Source organism: Colias philodice, chromosome 30 (assembly GCF_061535455.1).
Source record: "Colias philodice isolate Cphi_HAF_F1 chromosome 30, ilColPhil1 Martin Lab GWU primary, whole genome shotgun sequence".
Lineage (NCBI taxonomy): Eukaryota > Metazoa > Arthropoda > Insecta > Lepidoptera > Pieridae > Colias > Colias philodice.
Window position 1 is genome coordinate 5,178,817 of NC_143115.1, and position 21,586 is coordinate 5,200,402.

General features: G+C 39.1%; 1 protein-coding gene across 3 annotated transcripts in view; it reads right to left on the reverse strand.

Moving 5' to 3' along the window:
• Window positions 1–1,358: 1,358 nt before the first annotated feature.
• The window catches only part of LOC149475543 (P protein-like), a 47,487-nt gene continuing 27,259 nt past the window's right edge, over window positions 1,359–21,586 (reverse strand). For all 3 annotated transcript variants that reach the window (XM_089713357.1, XM_089713359.1, XM_089713358.1), the window contains 13 exons: window positions 18,813–18,966; window positions 17,895–18,040; window positions 10,488–10,691; window positions 10,100–10,215; window positions 9,454–9,592; window positions 8,135–8,270; window positions 7,556–7,653; window positions 7,118–7,213; window positions 6,692–6,785; window positions 5,545–5,687; window positions 4,871–4,981; window positions 4,256–4,400; window positions 1,359–3,133 (listed from right to left, as the gene is read on the reverse strand). In XM_089713357.1, the coding sequence (XP_089569483.1) occupies window positions 2,955–3,133; window positions 4,256–4,400; window positions 4,871–4,981; window positions 5,545–5,687; window positions 6,692–6,785; window positions 7,118–7,213; window positions 7,556–7,653; window positions 8,135–8,270; window positions 9,454–9,592; window positions 10,100–10,215; window positions 10,488–10,691; window positions 17,895–18,040; window positions 18,813–18,966 (1,761 nt within the window). In that variant the 3' untranslated portion in view covers window positions 1,359–2,954. The remainder of the gene's footprint in view (window positions 3,134–4,255; window positions 4,401–4,870; window positions 4,982–5,544; window positions 5,688–6,691; window positions 6,786–7,117; window positions 7,214–7,555; window positions 7,654–8,134; window positions 8,271–9,453; window positions 9,593–10,099; window positions 10,216–10,487; window positions 10,692–17,894; window positions 18,041–18,812; window positions 18,967–21,586) is intronic.

Consider the following 21,586-nt stretch of genomic DNA (forward strand, 5'->3'; position numbering starts at 1 on the left):
GGGAATAAATAAATAAATTTTATCAAATATACTCAAGTGACTTATCTAATGAAAGACATGACGTGTAAAGTACAATAAGACATATTTTATCAAAATTGGTTCATCCATTTATTGGATATAGGTATAAAAGTGGGAATCAAAGTTGTCAAATAATATATCCAAGTGGCATATCAAATGAAAGGGCATGACCTGACGTGAGAAGTATGATGAGGCATATTTAATCAAAATCGGTTCATCCATTTATTGATTTATAGCGGTAAAAGTGGGAATGAATAATCGAATGTGGTCAAATAATATAATCAAGCGGCATATCAAATGACGTGTGAATTACAATTAGTCAGGTTTTATCAAAATTGGTTAATCTGTTTATTACATATAGGGCACCTTAGGGGTGATAGTGGGGATAAATAATCCAAATGGAGTACCAAACGAAAGGATATGACATGTACATAATATATAGGTATGATTAGACATGGTTTAGATCAAAATCGGTTCTGCCATTTACTAGGGGTGTACAAAAGTAGAAGGAATATGGGAGCGGGAGAATAACCACATCCTGGAAATTTTGAACTCTTCTGTACCTAAGTTTTATAGCTCAGTTTATAACAGTTCTTTTGTGTTATTATTTATTTTATTTCTTAACTTTATAATAATGTGTAAGTACTTATAATTTAGTTGTATATGATAGTACGTGTTTCAAGACGTGTTTACTCAATAATTGTGTGTTAAGTAGTAACTACTATGCAGTCACTATTCCACGCGGACGAAGTCGCGGGCACAGCTAGTTAATAATAAATTCTGGCATACCTACTTACTCTAAATAGTCGGTAAGTATTTCAACTCGTATAGTATTATTTCTTTCCTAGCTCTGTTTTCATATTAAAGTATTTATCATTAGATTATGCCATATAAATAGAACCATATTATATTAAATATACTTAATATGGTTAAATTTTAACAATTTTTTGCATATGAATATGGTTATTGGCTTTTTACGAAGAAACTATACCTACTGAACGAATTTAGATGAAATTTTATGATGATCTAAAAAATTACATAGTTTATCATTAATTTCTTTTTTCTAGTTATGGAGCAATGTGCTATGACAATAACTGCCTTTCTTTCAAGATTTTTAAAAATTAAATTTGTCGTCAAATAGGTTTCTAAGCACATTTTATGTCTGCCCTCTATTTTTAATGCACAATACATTATTGTCATATTATTCTTAAAATTGCTTAAAATTTTATCAAAATTGATACAGTAGCTTCGAAGTTCAACAGACACATTGACGTAAAAAGTGAATAGTATATATATATATTTTTTGTGTAACATATTATGAACAGGAAAAAAAATACACACACATTCCAATAAAATATATTTATTTTCAATCAATAACAATTAAAATACTTATAAATTTACAAAAATCTCATCATAAAGTTATTTTTAAATTTTAAAGCTCAATTTCTATAAGTACTCGGAATACAATACAAATATATTTAATTGTTAAAAATTAAAATATTTTACAGTAAAAGAGAAGAATCATTTTTTCATAAATATAAAAATATATTCTAACATAGTTTTAATGTAATACATGTTGCCTATAACAAAACAAGTGTTCCGTTGTTACTTCACTTGGGAACGGCTGAACTTATTTTGATGAAATGAAACCATGTTTTTGATTCATTTTATCAATACAAGTATTTTTAATAAGTTAAGAGAGAATAGTCATAATATTATTTATTTTAATTAAATATAATATTACAGTTTTTAGTGGAAGACTATTTCATATTATCACGAATATTTTATCACAAGTACCTAGCTTTTATACAATTTTTAATAAAAATGTAATGACAATGACATATTCCAGAAAAAAACTAAATAATGTTTTTTTAACTCAATTAAATTGTGAATACAATCTTTTTTAATGGTAGGTAATAAATAATAATATATGGAGACATTTTAAAGGTTTTTAACTGAAATAATACATATTTTATTATAATAAAGGAACTTAATTTAGGAGTCAATTATTAAAACAATCTTTTTTAATTATAACATACTATCGGTCCACCCCGGCTTCGCCCGTGGTACATATTTACGTTTTCTCTACATAAGAACCATCCTCTTACTTCAAGGAATATAATAAAAAAAGAATTATCGAAATCGGTCCACCCGTTCACGCGTGATGCCGTGACCAAGGGAAACGGGTTTCATTTTTATATATACAATATATAGATGTGATAATTAAAATTTAAAATAGTTATATTGTTATTTTATGGCATGTTACAGAACTATTTAGTTTATTTATTGGTTTGTTACAAAACATGATATTTATCTCTAAAAATATATATATTTTGAGGTAATAAAAAAAAATATTTGTAGCAATGGGAATCGAACCCATTTTGGCATTACAGTCATTAACCACTGGATTAAAACTACTTAAAATTAATTTGTGATTTATTTTTGAACATTAATTAATAAATAGAACTCCTACCTTTCATTAAAATAATTATTTTATTATTTTAAAAATATATATTTTTTAATAACTTAGGCCACTTCAATTTAAGTACTTATAACATCACTTTGTAAAACTTAAAACTATAAAATATCTCAAGTTTAAAATAACCAAATTAACATGATTTTTAAGAATAAAAATGATTTTTGCATACACATGTTAAAAATATAGTAGAAGGCAAAAGTAAAAAAATATTTTTTTTGGACCTAACAAAATTTTATGGGACCTTGACTCAGGAAAGTAAATTTTACGTATTTTAATATTTTTTCATTGATTTTTATCAAAACCATTAGAAAAAATCAATTAAAAAACATCCAACCTTATTACAATCAGTTATAGTTCAAAATCAAATAATAATAATTCCTTCCTATCACATTACTATTACACTAAAATACATTTTAATACAATGAAATTTCAACCTTATTCCACCTACATAAGGTCGCTAATGCCATGTAAATAGTACATGACAGAATAAAAGATAAAACGAAGCTACAATAAGATTTCCGATCATAACCGGGAAACCGATTTTTAAATACTGCATGAATGTGAATCGGTAACCGTGCTGTTCAGCCACTCCTGCGCATACTACATTCGCACTTGCTCCGATTAATGTCCCATTACCTGTAGAAAACAATAAATAAATTAAAATATAGGTAATAATAATATATTTATTAAAACAACAGAAATTTACTTAGCAGTAGTAGTAAATACAATTAAAAGTCTATTTTGATTATTATTATATAGCGTTTCAGTTATAAGACGTAGAATGTACGTATGTACTACGAAGAAGAACATAAATGTCTTGGTCTGGCAAGAAACAAAAGGCAGTTCGCCTACTTGTACGGTGTACCTAAAGAAAATCTACCAGTGAATAATGCGCTAGATTTCCTCCCGCAACTTAGCCCGCGTTTTCACATGTACCCTACATAGTCCATGTACCCTACATAGTACATATGTACTCTTCATAGTACACATGTACCCTAAACAGTACACATGTACTCTACATAGTACACATGTACCCTAAACAGTACACATGTACTCTACATAGTACACATGTACTCTACATAGTACACATGTACTCTACATAGTACACATGTACTCTACATAGTACACATGTACTCTACATAGTACACATGTACCCTATATATCCCCCATATACGGACTCTGTAGTCATAGAATTGAAACCTTAAATTGTTGTCATCATCTATCATCTGTTAATTAAAAATTCTTATTTTTTAAAAATAAAAATAATTTTGTTTATACTCTTAAGAATAGCTCTGTATAACTGGCGCATGCTGTGTTGACCTCTAATTAATTATTTGTTACTTTATCGCAAGAACTATATGTTATATAATAATTATTATATTAAGGAATCATTGTAAACAAATGTTGGTTGACCAAATAAATAAATAAAATAAAATAGAGTCGCCTATTGTGCAATTTATGTGAATTTAATTTTACGTTTTGTATTTAATTTGGTGTGTACAATAAAGCATTCATTCATACAGGTAACAGGATATATCCCCCATCTTATACATTTCCCACTGATATTACGCATGATGTACCCTACATATCCCCCATATACCCCACAGAGTACATGTACCCTATACAAAACACATGTACCCCACACAGTACACATGTGCCCTACATAGTACACATGTACCCCATATAGTACATATGTACCCCATATAGTACCCATGTACCCTACATATCTCATGTACCCCACACAGTACATGTACTCACCGCCTAAGCAAGCGCCGAAGCTGAGCGCCCAGGCGAGCGGGGCCAGCGGCAGGCCGAGCCCGCCCGCCGACAGCGCGGCTGTCACACGCACCATCATAGTGCTGAGCGGGATGTTGTCTACGAACGCTGAGGCTAGACCTGATACCTGAATATGGGAAAAATCTATTTTTATGGATGCTTTACATGGATATTGTAACCTAAAACGCACATTGAGCAAAAAACTAGCTCACAACGCGTTGTGGTCACAGTAAAAGAGTCAAAACGTGAACTTCGTGTTGTGTTTCTAATGCAAACTGAAACCCACAAGAATAGGATGACATATTCAAGTGTTTCAAAGTACATGAAATCAAACAAGAACGAATGTTTGCAAGCTAGTAGGAGACTTGTGTAACACGACGACTTGTGTATCCCAATAATTCGACATATTCACTGCCGATTACGAGCAAAGAAAATGGTTAATTCAATTACCTATGTGATTTTATGTAATCATAATTCATAATATACATTATACAATTTTACTTCAATAAAATGAAACTATACACTACAAGGGTTGGCCAAATAATCATTAAAATAATACATTTATAGTACAAATTAAATTAAACTACAAATACATACCCATAAAACCAGCATCAAGGCAACAGCAAGACGTGACTCTTCACCGACTTTCATAATGACAGCTTCAGTTAATCTCCCTATCCACGATATTAGACCTAGTTTTGATAATACCTGAAAAAACATTAACAAACATGTGAAAAATAAATAAAAAAATGTGCGTGTACTAGTGTACACACGTAAGAAGTGAAACTTCTTTATGACCTTATTTTTCAAAAAATAATTTACTATATGCAACTTTACAGAAATACGTCGAATCACGCGTGGTAGGGATAAGAAAAAGATGGCGCGTAACGAAAAAATGTTACACAAAATTTTTTTCCAACCCCGATAAAGAAGTTTCACTTTAAAAAGTGTGTGCCGAGCACACGTGTCAGAAGTGAAACTTATTTGGCAAGATTCAAAGATACCAAAATCGTCGCCTTACTCCATGTCGTGATGGTATTGCCATGACGCGACCTTGAAATTTTACTTACCTTCGTCAGTTCATCGAGTAAGGCGACGATTTTGATATATTTGAATCTTGGCAAATAAGTTTCACTTCTGACACGACACACGCTTTATTTTTTTATTATCATTTGACTCAGTTTATAGCTCATTTACTATTATTAGTTCGCATATTAAATTAATATTTTCATCAAAAATAACCTCAAAATCTATTAATTATTAAAACTCACCTCCATTAAAACAAATAAAGCTCCAAAGAACAGTAAAGTAGACCATTCTACTCTTGCTAAAATTGGCTCTAAATCATCTCTTTCAGCTAAAAGCAATAGTAGTATAGCTCCTAGTAATGCTGTCCAGCCGAGTGATAGACTTTCTGTAAATAAACATATGTAAAAATAAATAAATTTTTGGGACTTAGGACTAGAGATAGATGAAATAGAAACATATATTTATTTTATTGGGACTTTGCTTTTGGGACTTTATGTAGAGAAATGTATATAATAATAGTTTAAAAAAACTAAAAAACACGCTTTTTATATAAAACCGAACTAAAAAATAGGAATTTTTTATCAAATTAGTGTATTGTCATCGGTCCTCAATAAATCTACAAAGTTTGAACGAAATCTGGCCGTTAAAGTGGGTTAAAATCGCGCCCAAAGAAGTCGGTTACAAACATACAGGTGAAGCTAATATAAAGCGTGTAATAAAATTAAATTTTTTGGGACTTCAACATTGATATAGACTTCCTGAAAATAAACATAAATAAAATAAACAAATTTTATTAGGACTTCTGCTTAGATTACTTTCCGTTATTAAACTTGGACTTCAGTATAAATATAGGACTTTCTGTAAAGATATAAGAAGCTAGACAAATTTGAATGGGAATTAGGTACACTAGATCACACAAACTAAGTTTCATACATACTATATGTATATTAATGTTAAACAAATTTTAATGGGACTTATAAACTTATATATTTCTTTTCAACACATCTACTTTTACTTTACTTCAAATTCAAAAACTTATTGTAAGTAACAACTTTAACTCTGACTTTGACTTTAACTTCATCTTGTACTTTTAATTTTCATTTCAACTGAGAATTGAACTTTTACATTAATTATTATCTACTTTTACTTTATTTTTTACTAGCTTTCCGCCAGCGGCTTCGCCCGCGTTTTCAGAGAAAAACCCGTTCCCGTAGGATTTTCGGGATAAAACCTATCCTATGTCCTTTCTCGGGTATCAAAATATAACTATACCAAATTTCATGCAAATTGGTTCAGTAGTTCAGGCGTGATTGAGTAACAGACAGACAGACAGAGTTACTTTCGCATTTATAATATTAGTATGGATAATATTATTTTAAATATACTTACGTAACTGTGGTATGGCGTGAAGGAAGAACACAATAACTACAAATGTCACACATATTGAAGCTTTTATTAATAATTGGGTGTCTCGGATTCGATACTGGAAGATAAAATATTAAATTATTTTTTAATTTTTTATCAATTAACAGATATTAGTTATATTATTTTCCATTTTGAACCGAATGGAAAAGGAGGTTCTCAACTTGACTTGTACTTTTTTTTGTTTGTTACCGTAGAATTTTCGACTGGGTGAACCCATATTGATGATTTTTTTTTAGTTTTCCAATAATAATTATAGTCCGATAAAAAGCCTTCAATTTCTAAACAAATAAGAAATTAACAGCTCTTTCATGGATAACAAAATGAAAATGTCACCTTTAAAAGCGTTAAATATTTTTTAATAAGAATAATAAATAGTACATTTTTACATACCTTTTGTTTCATCTGAGCTAAATTGGAACAGAACATTGGGTCAGTTTTGCTTTTCCCGGATTCTCTCTTCATTAGCATTGTGTTTAATCTCTGCACCTGAAAAAAAATATTTAGAATTATGTTTTATTAGGAAAAAATAAGTTTTAAGGAAAACATTTTTTTTTGAAAGGTATATCAGAGCCAAAAATATATATTTAAAGTTTATCGTAGAATATTTTATTTATATCTCAATATAATTAAATTGAACTGTTTTGTTTATCTGTATATTGTGAAATTTAGTAAAGATGTACTTTTATTATTTTATTACTTAAAAACAACTGTTTAAATCTGTGTGAATTTTTTTGTAAAAGGCAAAACAATTGTGATACTATTAACGACATTGAAACTAGCTTAAATATCAAAATCCCAAAATCCTACGCGTGTGTGAAGACGCCTTACCTTTTTCTCTAAAGCCCTCTTCACAATGTCCTCGTCTCTAGAGTATGACGTCAGAGACGCGGCTGCTCGCTTCCATACTGCTACTTCTTGACGCAGTTCTGGAAGTATATTCAAAATCAAAACATAACAAAAAAAATTAACTAAAACATTTACTTCAACTTAATTTTTGTCAATAAACCTATAATTAAAACTGTAACTTAAGCATTAACAGAGATCAACTGTAATTCGTACTCTAGCAAAGGTTATAAAAAAACTCAATCTCTAACTCAAAATTAAAGTCTAATTCAAACTCATAATAACTTGATCTCAATTTTTTTGTAAAACTTAAACTCACAACTACCGAACTCACAAAGGGATAAACCCAACAAAAAACACAAAAATCACATGTAAGTTTTTGATAAGTAGAAGTACCTAAATAAGTTTGTTCTATTATTGAAACAATTCAGGTCATTACATTAAATAAAATTATTCATCTTATACAATCTAAACAAACCCCAACTCCATTCCCAAAATTTAATCTATCACTCTCTAAAATTCACCACAATCTGTTCATCCGTAACAACAGTACTGTATACATACCAACAATATGCCGTGGTACTGTGTGTCTCAACGTATTGATATCCCTGAAGATGTACCGTATCTGGAGGTATGTTTGGATACAAACAAACAAAATGCCGACACCCATGTGTAGTGTAAAATTTGTAAAGTTTATATTCTGAAATATAAATAATAATTTAAAATAAATATAGGAAACCTAGATTTCCGCCCGCGGCTTCGCCCGCGTTTGCAAAGGAAAACCCGCATAGTTCCCGTTCCCGAGGGATTTCCGGGAAAAAAACTATCCTATGTGTTAATCCAAGTTACCCTCTATATGTGTGCTAAATTTCATTGTAATCGGTTCAGTAGTTTTTACGTGAAAGAGTAACAAACATCCATACATCCATACATCCTTACAAACTTTCGCCTTTATAATATAATATTAGAATATTAGATAATTATAGGAAAATAAATGTAGAATGATTTAAAATAAATGTAGGACAAAATAAATAAAAACACGCTTTACTAAGACAAAATTATGAAATTATTGTATTGTTACTGATTCTCGATAAGTGTACAAAGTTTGAATTGAATCTGTCCGTTTAAAGTGGGTCAAAATCGAGTCGAAAGGTGTCGGTTACATACAAACATACACGTGAAAATAATAATAATATTATTGACGTACGTTAACAACAGCTAGTCTCACAATCGTCTAAAAATGTTCAAGCGGCGTTGTATAAAAAATTCATTGAAATTAACACTTTATTTCGTGGCAGTAATGTTCACAGTCGATCCTTAGAAAAATTTGTGAGCGTGATTGTGAGTCTAGTTGTTGATTATGCGTCAATGGGTATGGTGTATAATTTATTCTGGTAAAAATATTAGTATATTGATTTTGGTGGCACAATAGTTTATAGACTATTGGTATTTTAATTTGTTAGAATATATTATGAAATCTATACTTAAAATGTAAAGCTGAAGAGCTTGTTTTCAAGCGATAATATCCGGAACTTTTGAAGTGAAACTTATTTTGGCGCGTTGAGAGTAAAATTTCAAGCATGGCAATACCGTCACGTTTTGGAGTAAGACGACGATTTTGGTATCTTTGAATCATGCCAAAGAAGTTTCACTTCTGTCAGTTCCCAGTAGTTTCGGAGGCTAATCAATTCAATTCAAACAAAGAAATCTTTCCTTTTTATAATATTACTAGCGGTCCGCCCCGGCTTCGCCCGTGGTACCTACATGTTTAAACTATCCTATCTCTCAAGTTGGATCGAACTGCACATGGTGTGTGAATTTTATTATAATCGGTTAAGTGGTTTAGGAGTCCATGGAGATTTATATACATTGAGATAACTTACCGCAGCCAACACAGAGGGGTGGCTAGCTATGATCACATTGGGGGGATCCCCCACGGGGGTGGCTGCCCCCCCCACGTTACTGAATATCACCATCGACATTAGTACTGGGACCGGGTTTAGTTGCATCACTTCGCATAATCTGGAAATTATATTAATTTATATAAAAATTAGGGAATCTTGTGGTAAGGAGATTTACAAGCAGAAGAAGAATTATTTTATTTATTTATTTTATTTTTATTTTTACATACATAGATTATACAATTATCCTTACCTTATGAGAAGAAATATTGTGTGTATGTTTGTGTGTGTATAAAAAATAGGTGTGGTAAGGTGTGTTTTGTCAAATATTCTGTCCAATAACAAATTAAATTGTAAACTATGATGCCATATAGATAAACGTAATTTCTTCTTTTTTGAAAGTATTTATATGCAGTTATAGTTTTTGCGTTTAAGGTAGAAGTGTAAAAGGCTTCATTTATAAATGAGTTCTAATTCAATTCTATCATCCAATAATTAAAAAAAAGAGATTTTTTGTGTTAGTCTGTTAGGCACATATTTTTATTAAGTAAGATCTAGTACCATTATAATGAATATTGTTTAAGTATGTGAAAGTGCATTGTATTTTTATTTAAATATATTTACTTACCGTATAGTAACAGGCGTCATCAACAGCACAGTAGTAACATTATCAAGAAAAGTGGAGAAAAAAGCCGTAAAGAAGCAGAGGCAGTTGATCAGCGGCCAAGTTCTGCCTCCTGTGACCTGGAAATTAAAGTAAACAATGATTATCATTGAGTTTAAAATTATAGAAGTTATACAATGGTATAATTGAGGCCAGAACTACTACAATTAATTTTTTGTGAAAACTAACCACAAAAGTAGCTAAAGTGACTAATATTTACTAGAATAGACACTTCCCACTAAGTATTTTGTCGTTTTTCCCATTTTCTTTCGAATTTTCAACTATTTTTGCCACTTTTTTTCGCATTTTCAGTTCTTTTCCCACATTTTTTTCCACTCTCCCCATTCCTCACCTCAAAAGCAACAACAGCCAGGTAATCAAACAGCCCAGTCTCCGCAAGTATGGCCACAAGGATCATCATGCTGAAGAGCAGCAGCAGCGTCTCCACGTCGAGCCAGGAGACCAGCTCCAGTAGTGTGGGTCTGGAGCCACTGATGGCAAGAACTGCTACTCCAAGGGATGAGGTTAATAGGGCAGCTATTGTGCGATTTACTACCTATAAAGGGAGATTTGAATGTACAGCAATAATAAAATTGTAGTGACTGTTTGTAATATTAAAATAAGCATTTTTAGTTAATATATATGTATATGAGATGTATGCATGGTAATTTACCGAAATATCATTTTTTACAATTTTTGCTCCGTTTGTGCCGTGTTTGAACTTTGAAGATCGAATGTTGTGTAATATCAATGTTCTAACTTATAAAGATACAATGCACGTATAACAAGTTATGTCGTGAGACGGACACGTTATGGAAATAAAGAAAAGCCTCTTTGTTATTTTCTGTTTAGTTTTAGGTTAAAAATAACACAATATGCAAACCTCAATTAATTGAATCAATTTTAAATTCATACAAAAATCGATTCTGGTTGAGTTTGCGAGTCAACCGATCACGCACGCCGCTTCGCTTCTCTATAAACTATTTTTCTTGCTCTTAAAATTACCGATTATTAAGATTATTTTACCGATTTAGTTACTATTCCAGATAAAACAATCTGTAAATGGCTTATTGTAAGTATTATATTATGTGACTATCTTTAAGGATACAGCTGTAGATTCTCCTAAAATATAAATATAAATATAAATAAAAACATTCCAAGTATTAAACATATAACATTGCCATCAACTACAGTTACGTACTAATTCGTTTTTCTAACCGTCTTCTCAAAAACATTCCACATAGAAAAGCGACAAGAAACAAACGCCCAAGTCTTAAACATTTATCTATTAAAAGGGACAGTACCGATAAACAATTTAGGTTGTCTGAATAATTTACTAACCAAAGACTTAGGTCTGATGGAGCATTATATACGATAGTATAAAAGGGTTTCTAGAGAATCTAATTCAAACTACATTTGTTGTTATAAGTTGATTTAATATATAACTAACTTTCAAGGGTTATCAAACTTAACAAATTAACTAAAACTGTCCTCTTGAATGACTCTATCCATGAAAAAACGCACCATAATGCTTATCGTACTTTCGAAGTACCTAGTATGCATAAATAGGGCAATTAACATACAGCGTGAAGCAAATTTGTTTTATATTATTATTAATTAATGATGTAAGCCATATTATGTTTTGTTTTTACATAGGTGACATGATCAATGACAAAAACCCTCTTAAAAAAAGATTACAAAAATATAAATAAAGAGTTTACTCACCGACTCGACTCCAGCATCATTTTGTGTGGCCTGTAATGTAATATACCGGCAGTAGGGACAGTCCGTTTGCCGAGTGCGCTGGTCGTGTCCACTTGTTGCTCCCGACCACGTGCTTCGCGTTCGTGCTATCCTACTCTTGCATACGCATTTCTGAGCGTACTACGCCGCTTTGTGTCTAAAGTCTGGTTGTTGTTAGTCGCCCCACGAGGAGTTTGTCTCTGCTCGCGAAACCCGATTTAACCCGCAGCGCCGCCTGCCATTTGTTCGGTGAAAGCCGTATAAGTGGAGAGGGCGGTGATGCGTGTTTAATTGATTTAGCAGCGCAGGCAAACGCCCACGTGCCCAGCGATGGAGCACGCCAGACCTAAAGGCCCTTCTCAGGGCCACACAAACGCGACCCCCGCGCGCAGTTCGCGCCCGCGCATAGTCACGCGCACTGGCCGCGACGGAGTAGCCCGGTCGAGCTCGGCTCCCGGGCGCCCCTCCCGCCCCTTTTGGACGCAGCCCCGACGATGGGGAATACCTGAGGCCGCCGCCGCAGAGGACGTGCCTGACCCGGACCTGGAGGTATCACCACGGACCGCATATTTGTCGGATGCCGTGCTGATAGACCGGTTCGTTTCGTCGGGCCTCCTGTCGCGCAAGCTGCGCGGCTGGCTGGCCTCGTACATCGAGATGAGGCGAGGCGACCTGGCGCGCATACCGCCGGGCTGCCTGGAGGAGCCTTCGCCGGAAGACGAACAGGTTTTACTGGCAAAACTTGCCGTCCTCCCGATCCCTCCGGGCAAGCCACGGGCGAGGCGCCGTCGCCCCCTCAGCAGCGACGAGGAAGAGGAGCAGGTCGAGTCGGCGCAGGCCAAGCGGCCTTGCCAGACTCCCGCCCTCCTCCCCGCTACACCCGCTACCACCACCGCTACCGCAGACATCATGGAGATAGACACGGCCGCAGCCACACCCGTTCCGCCCACTTACGCGGCGGTAAGTGCAGGCGCCGCCGTGCCACCACTCCACCCACGCGATCCGCGCCGCCCCCGCCGTATCAACGTGGAGGCGGCCGAGGAGCCGCAACCGGGCCCGTCCGGCTTGCAGCGCGCTAGTGCGCCTGCGCAGCCGACCGCCCCCACACCGAGGGCGACAGCAGCGCCACCTAGCGCTGCCGCCCCCGCGTCCACCACTGCAACAACGGCGCCGCCTAGCGGCGCGTCGAAGACACCCCGCTACCCGCCTATCGTGGTTGAGTCGCTCCCAAATTGGGCGACTCACCTGCGAAACATTACCGCCTCGCTGGGACGACAAGTAAGTGCGCGCGCCTACGGGACCGGCGTGCGCTTCTCGCCTCAGGACGAGGCGGAATACCGGGCGGTCGACCGATACTTGCGCCGCATTCAGGAGGAGGGAGTGGAGATTTCCTGGTTCTCCTACTCCCCTGAAGCGGAGCGCAGTGTAAAGGTCGCTGTCCGTGGCCTACCTGTCAACACCGAGCCCGAGGAGCTGATGACCGCGCTGCGCGACCGGGGTTATGATCCTGAGTTCGCGCGGCCCATCCGCGCCCGTAAGGGGCGCCCCGGCTGCATATTTTTAGTCATCCTAAGGAAGACGGAGAACCTCACGCCGGGCATCTACGCAATCAAGGAGTTGCTGTACATGCCCGGCGTCACCATTGAGGCGTGGCGCTCCAAGCGGGGCCCCGCGCAGTGCCACAGGTGCCAGGGCTTCCGGCACTCGTCGCACAACTGCCACAGGCCGCTTGCCTGTGTGCGTTGCGGCGAGAGCCATGCGACCGCGGACTGCCCGCGGCCGAGGGACGCCCCTCCCATCTGCGCCAATTGCGCGGGACCACATCCCGCCAACCACGCCTCATGCCCGGTGCTGCGGCGCGAGGCCCGCAACAAGAAGGCGGGCCCGATAGCGCGCACCACAACCACCCAGCAGCAGCCGCAGCAGCCGCGCGCCGCACCGAATGTGCGGCCCAGCGCGCCGGCGGCGCCACCCGCGCCCGTGGAGCCGGTGCCTCGTGGAGAGGCCCTCACCACAGGTCTCATGGCGGCAGCGAATGACGCCCCCGCAACCTCTACAAGAAACCGAAAGGGGCGCAGCGGTAAGAAGCGTTCCCGCACGCAGCCCCCTCGGGCCGCTACCGCCTCTGTGCCCCCCGCCGGCCCGCCCGCGCACATTCCGCAGGCGCCGGCGCATGCGCAACAGCGCCAGCCCGAGCGCACACGAGCGCAACCGCCGATCTCCGCTCGGGTAACTTCGGCGCAACGAACACAGCCGAACTTGCCCGAACCTGCCCGAGTACCTCAACGCAGCACAGCTCGACCCAGCTCGACACAGCTCGGCTCAGCACCGGCACACCTCGACCCAGCCAAGCGGACGGTCATACGAGCGGCGTGCCAGGTGCTCCAGAGCACGATGGACGCGCTGGAGGAAGGCGCCGACCCAATACCCATCCTGATGCAGGGCCTGTTGAGTCTCGTTCAACAGTGAGTATACGCTTCATTTACTGGAACGCGAGCGGGCTCAGCAAGGAGAGAGCGACACTACTGCGCCACCTCATGCGGGAACAACGAGTAGACGTCGTCCTCCTAAACGAGACGCACCTGGGCGCGCCTGACAAACTCAGCGCGTCTGGCTACGTCTCGTACAGACAGGACGAATGCTCCCCGTATGGGCGTAAGTACCGCGGACTTGCGATCCTTATCCGCAAGTCCATCCCTCACACCCCACTCCCCGCTTTCGCATCCCAATCCTTTTCCGCGCTCGGCATCGAGGCGGAGTTTCCGGTGGGCAGGCTGCGAATGTATGCTGTATACAGGCCGCCCGGGGGGAGAGTTGACACGAACGAGGTGAAACGTCTTTTCGCCTCGAGCGTGCCGACGATCGCCGCGGGTGACTGGAACAGTAAGCATTCGCACTGGCTATCCCGCCTCGATTGTTGCAACGGCAAAGCCCTTTATAACATTATCGATTATAACGACATTGTTATAGAGGGCCCTTCCGAACCTACTCATTATCCTCGTACAGACTCCCACCAAGCGGACGTCATCGACTTTACGATTCACAATGTGATCCGCCAGTCGATGACGCAAACTGTTATTGTGGACGATCTCGGCTCAGACCACCTGCCGGTATTGGTCGAGATCACCGCAAACAGTTCCGCGCTTGCCCCATCCTACTCCCGCCGCTGTGTCAATTGGGAGTTATTTGCGAATACGCTTGAGCGCTCCACGCCCTCACGCGCGGTTTCAAGCGCCGAGGACGTGGAGATATTCGCAAATGACTTGCATGAAGCACTTAAGTCCGCTCTTTCCCAGGCCACGACACTCAAACCGTCCACGTCCATACTCCCCCCTATTCCTTCTCACATTAAAGCCCTTATCCAGAGGAAGCGAGCTCTGCGACGGCAGTGGCAGCATTCGCGCTGTCCCACCCTCAAGCGGCAACTTGCTCGTTTGCGAGAGCAAGTTAGCGATGCGCTTGAGGCGAACAGGATCGAGGGCTGGCACCGTGCGATCGACTCGGCCGCCGAGGACTGGCCCTCGCTCCACAACCTCTGTCGCAGGCTTAAATCCTCAGCCGCCCCCGCGCGCCCACTCACCGATTCCGCGGGTAATTATATATACGCCCCTCAGGGTCGCGCTGACTTGTTCGCCGAACATCTGGCACAAGTTTTTCAGCCGAACCCCCTGACGCCGTCGAGCGCCGCCCACGCAGCAGTGGTGAACGAACACCTATCAGGTTTTCTAGCATCACCGATACCGCCCGCTGAGGAAGTATTCTTCACCTCCCCGTCCGCCGTCCGCCGTGCGATTTCGCGTACAAAGTTGCGCAAAGCGCCCGGTGAGGACGGCGTGACGAACGAATCCCTTCGCCACCTCCCCCGTAAAACAGTCGCGGCTTTGTCGCGGCTGTTTAACGGTATATTGCGCGCCGGTCATTTCCCTTCAGTGTGGAAAACCGGTCGCGTAATAATGATCCCCAAACCCGGCAAGAATGCCTCCTTAGCGGGCAGTTATCGACCCATCACCTTGTTGAGCACAGTCTCCAAAGTGTTCGAGTCACTACTGCTGCCTATGCTGCGTCCGTACGTGTCGCCGCGCGCTGAGCAATTCGGCTTTCGCTCGGCACACAGTACCACCCTTCAGGTATCTAGAGTATTGCACCATGTTAGCTCCGCCTTGAACAGGAATGAGAGAGCGGTCGCAATATTCCTAGATATCGAAAAGGCTTTCGACCGCGTCTGGCACGAGGGTCTTATATATAAGATCCTTACCACTACCCAATGCCCCGCGCGGCTCGTGAGGATATTGCACTCCTTCCTCACGGACCGCTCCTTTCACGTTTCCGTGTCCCCCGCCATTTCCCGAAACCACTCTGTGCAGGCGGGTGTCCCGCAGGGCAGCTGTTTATCGCCCGCGCTATACTCCGCCTACACAGATGACTTCCCCTCCCCCGCGCCAAATTCTAATCAAATCCTCGCGCTATACGCCGACGATGTAGCTTTAATCGCCGCATCGTTGAATACAACGCATGCGATGGTTAAGGCGCAACGCTGGCTTGATGAGTTGCCTGCGTATTTCGATCGTTGGCGGATATCTGTTAACGCGCGAAAGACACAGGTGATTCGGTTCGGTGGTTTGACTCCCTCCCACCAACTCACTCTGGCTGGTGAGCAGATCCCATGGTCCGATACCGTCCTTTACCTAGGTGTAACTATTGATTGCCGGCTTCGCTTTAACAGCCACGTGAAGCAGGTAATTAACAAGTGCAAAGCCGCCCACGCCATACTTCGTCCGGTGTTATACTCGGAACTCCCGCTGCGTATAAAGGTAAGCGTTTATAAAACCTACCTACGGCCGCTCCTCACGTACGCCGCGCCCGCCTGGTATGTGTATGTGTGTGAAAGCCTGCGCCGCAAAATGCGTGCGCGGCAGTCACTCGCATTACGCGCTATCGTCGGTGCGCCGAGGTATGTGAGAAACGAGCTAATACGTAGCGATCTCGGTGTAGAAACGCTGGATGAGTTTATCCTTCGTCTCTCCCAAAATATGTTCTCGCGGGCGGACGCCTCCTCTCATTCCCATCTCCGAGAGATTGCTCCGCACCGCGCCATTCCCGGGTCGCGTCGTCCAAATCCGCGCGATCTACTACCACCCCCCTCTCCTAAGGCGAACACGCCGTCCTCACCACCGGCATTGCAAGCAATGCCGGCACCATACACCGCGCCTCCAGCGCCACCTACCGCCCACGCACTCTGTGCGCCCCTCACTACTCCCTCCTACCAAACCTACTCCCACGCGCAAATAGCGCAATCCTATACAACGCCCCCACCCACGCAAGCTTCGCCTGCGACGGCGCTTCCTATCGCGCCGTCTGTCGCCTCACCCTGCATAACTCCTACACAGTCGGTACACAACGTACCCAGCCAATCCACCGCCCACTCCCACGCGCAATTGGCGCCTCCTATCACACCCATCGGTTTTGTGTCGCTCCCGGGTTCCCTGTCCGTCCCCGGCTTAGACACAAGTCTAAGACGGGCTCGTAAAACCAAACACAGGTCGGTCGAGTCTTCGCAAAATGCGAAAAGGTTTAAAAAGTCGGGCACAGTCTCCTATACTGTGCCCCAATTTACAAATATTTCTATCCCCAAACAGGGCGATTCGTCCTCCCAGTGACCTGCCCGTATTAGCGGGCAGCGCTATCAACCTGCTGCAGAGGACGAATCGTCCTGAACAGCATCCCCCACGCAGCCTCCTAACGGAGGCCGCGTGTGTGAAGACCCTTGCTTGCTAAAATTACCTACTTAAAATAATAAGGAACTAAATACGTTTTTCTGTATCAAAAATGCTCTAGAATAGCCATATGAAAGTCAGGTAATTGCCTGACTCTTGTAAGAGAACGAGCAAGATGTAATGTGTTTTATGCGTGAGAGTGAAAGAGCGAGGCTTATACAATATTGAAATTGGTGTATTACCTATCTATCCTTTCGATATGTCATTGGTTATTTATATAAGTTGAAAAAAATAGCACTTACCTCAAAAATAATTAAAAAATACAGTAGTAAGAGTAAAACAGCCGAATAGATAATGCCGTCCTCTTCTGACAACGGATCCACTTGGTAGGTTAGAGTGAGAGGCACTGTGTGCTCGCTTGTGCTTATCATTCGGAGTGTTACTGTGCCTGGAAAAATATAATTACTTATGTAAAAAATGTAAAAGTTTATCTGTTTGTTTGTGAATCGTTATTCGTTACGAATGAATCAATTGTAACGAAATTAATAACAGAGATAAACTAAACCTTGCATAAGTATATAAACATTTTAATCATATATCCAAAAATTTCAAAATTAACTGATTCAAATTCAATTCTTCTTACGCGTGTATTTTCTAACTAGCGATACAATAGACTTTGAACATTACTGCCACGGAATAAGGTGTAAAATTCAATGAACGTTTTATGCAACCCCGCTCGGACATTATTGACGAATTGTGAGTCTAGTTGTTGTGTAAGACAATCATTTTATAAAAAAATAGCCTTGTGGTATAGGTAATATTCCTTATCCTATACTAATATTATAAAGAGGAAAAGTTTGTAATTATGTATGTATTGTTTTCACGCATAAACCTCTTAACCGATTTTGATGAAATTTGGCACAGACAATCTTTAGACCCTGAGAAAGAACATAGGCTACCTTTTATTACGAAATATGTACCACGGGCGAAGCCGGGGCGGACCGCTAGTATTAAATAAATATATATGTCGTTAAAACTATACTTATATAATATTATCTTCTTTAGAATAAGAAAAGCTCATGAAACTATTGTATTGTCACCGATCCTTGATAAGTGTACAAAGTTTGAATTAAATCTGTTCGTTTAATGGATCAAAATCGAGTCTAAAGGAATCGGTTACAAACATACAGGTGAAGCTAATAGTGTTAATAATATATTACCATTAATTCCATGACTTTCCAGATCTTCCAGCCCGCTGGAATTTATCCTGGAATTCTGTTTACCCGGTAAAGTTAGTGTTTTGGTTTCTGATGCACTTGGAGAGAAATCCAGGTCTTCATCAGGTTGCAGGTATACCTTCCACATCTGGGAATCCTGGAAAATATAAACAACTTATGAACATTTTATTAAAATTGTGTTGAAAAAGCCTTCTACTTATATATAATACTAGCGGTCCGCCCCGGCTTCGCCCGTGGTACCCACATGTTTAGGTTTTTTTTCATAAGAACCATCCTCGTACTTCAAGGAATAGATTCCGCAGCGCACGCGATGACAGAATTTTTATTAAGGAATATTTTACACCTTGGGTTACATTATTGCATTTTTGGTAAGGATCTCTAATTTTTTTGAAAATGCAATATAGCCTATGTTGCTCAGTGAAGATGCAGCTTTCTAATGGTGAAAGAATTTTTGAAATCGGTCCATTATTTTATGCGTGAAAACCATACATACATACATACATACATAATTACAAACCTTTCCTCTTTATAATATTAGTATAGATCTATGACAAAAATTGATTTTTTCACAGCAATGTACTTGATTAGTAAAATTATTTTTAAAGTTTTTTTGTTGTTTTATTTCAATCATTCATAAAAAAACATTTTTTATTGACATAATATTTTATTTTTCATGTATTCTATGACAAAAATTGATTTTTTCACAGCAATGTACTTGATTAGTCAAATTATTTTTAAAGTTTTTTTGTTGTTTTATTTCAATCATTCATAAAAAAACATTTTTTATTGACATAATATTTTATTTTTCATGTATATATCTATATAGATATAGATATAGTATATAGATATAGAATTGAATTAAAACTATACATAACTAAACATACATGTTTTGTCAATTGTTTTTTATATAATCTAAAAAATAAAAATCACAATGTAAATTACCGTATACATTACAATAAACGAATAAATCACATACCCATGTTATAATAATCTTTAGTTATATGTTACAGAAAATCATATATTATTATTACTATAATTTATTTTTTATACTCTGCCTAGGCTATAATCTGTTTTATGACAGCATTGTCTCAAGTACTTGTAAATTTTATTACTTTTAACAATGTGTAGTAAAAAATATATTTCCTGTAGTTTTGTCAAACTACGTGTATATGCTGTCTCGCTCTTTTGGTAGGGAAAGAAAGAGACGTGAGATAATTTAATTTAGATTTTTCTATGGCAAATTCAAACTCAAACTCAAACTCAAACATTCATTTATTCAATTAGACTACTATTTAGTAGCACTTTCGAATCGTCATTACATAGTATTTTTAACATTTACCACCGATTCGGAAAGCAGTATCTATGGAGAAGAATCGGCAAGAAACTCCATAGTTGCTCTTTTAAATAATGTCAATAAATTTACATAATATGTAACTTATATCTAACTACATAATAATATGCCAAAGAACTGTCCTGTGGTTTTTACGCGACAACCCTCCATGGGTCTTTATCGTCCATATATTCCTGAATACTGTAGTACGCTCTCTGAACTAGTACATTTTTTATGTAAGTTTTAAATTTAGAACTACTAAACTCTTTAATATTGTGAGGAATTCTATTGTATAAGCGTATACCTTGACCCATAAATGAATTTTTAACTTTAGCTAATCGGAAAAATGGCATTTCAATTCTATTCTTGTTCCTTGTGCCATAATCGTGTCTATCTCCTACTCTTGTGTGTAAGTCAGAGCTTTTGTGTACATGCAAAATATTATTAAATATATACTGTGATGGTACAGTAAGGATACCAGTATTCTTAAAATGATCTCTTAGTGAGTCCCGAGCACGTAAATTATATATAGAGCGAATGGCTCTTTTCTGTAAGATAAATATAGTTTCTATATCTGCAGCCCTGCCCCACAGTAGAATTCCATAGGACATAATGCTATGAAAGTAGCTGAAATAAACCAATCTAGCCGTATCTTCATCGGTGAGATGCCTTATTTTTCGGACTGCATATGCAGCAGAACTGAGCTTACCTGCAGCGGTGTTGACATGGGCTCCCCACTGTAGTTTCTCGTCCAATGTTAACCCTAGAAATACAGTAGACTCAGTAGGATGCAATACCTCCCCGTTCAAGGTAATATCTCTGTTCAACTTTTTTACATTAGGAAGTAAAAATTCAACACAAGTGGTTTTTTTGGCATTTAATAATAAATTATTGGCAGTAAACCATTCAGATATGTGTAAAAGAGCACTGTTCACTTCGTCAACATTTGGGTCATGCCTATCCACATTAAAAATTAATGAGGTATCATCTGCAAACAGAACTATTTCACACCTATCCTGCAAATAATAGGGAAGATCATTGATATATACCAAGAACAAGAAGGGACCTAAAATTGACCCCTGTGGAACACCAATGTTAATTGACGCACCGCTAGAACGTTCTCCATTAACAACTACAGTCTGTATCCTATCATGCAGGTATGACGCTATGAGGTTCTGGGCTTTTCCTTTAATTCCATAGTGATTAAGTTTACGTAACAAAGTACAATGTTCAACGCAGTCAAATGCCTTGGAGAGGTCACAAAATATCCCTAGAGCATTTTTTGAGTTTTCCCATGCCTTATATATATGTGTTAGAAGTGCAACTCCAGCATCTGTGGTTGAGCGCCCCTTTGTGAAACCAAACTGTTTGGTGTGCAGTAAATTATTAGATGCAAAATGACTACTCAATTGGTTTAATATTAACT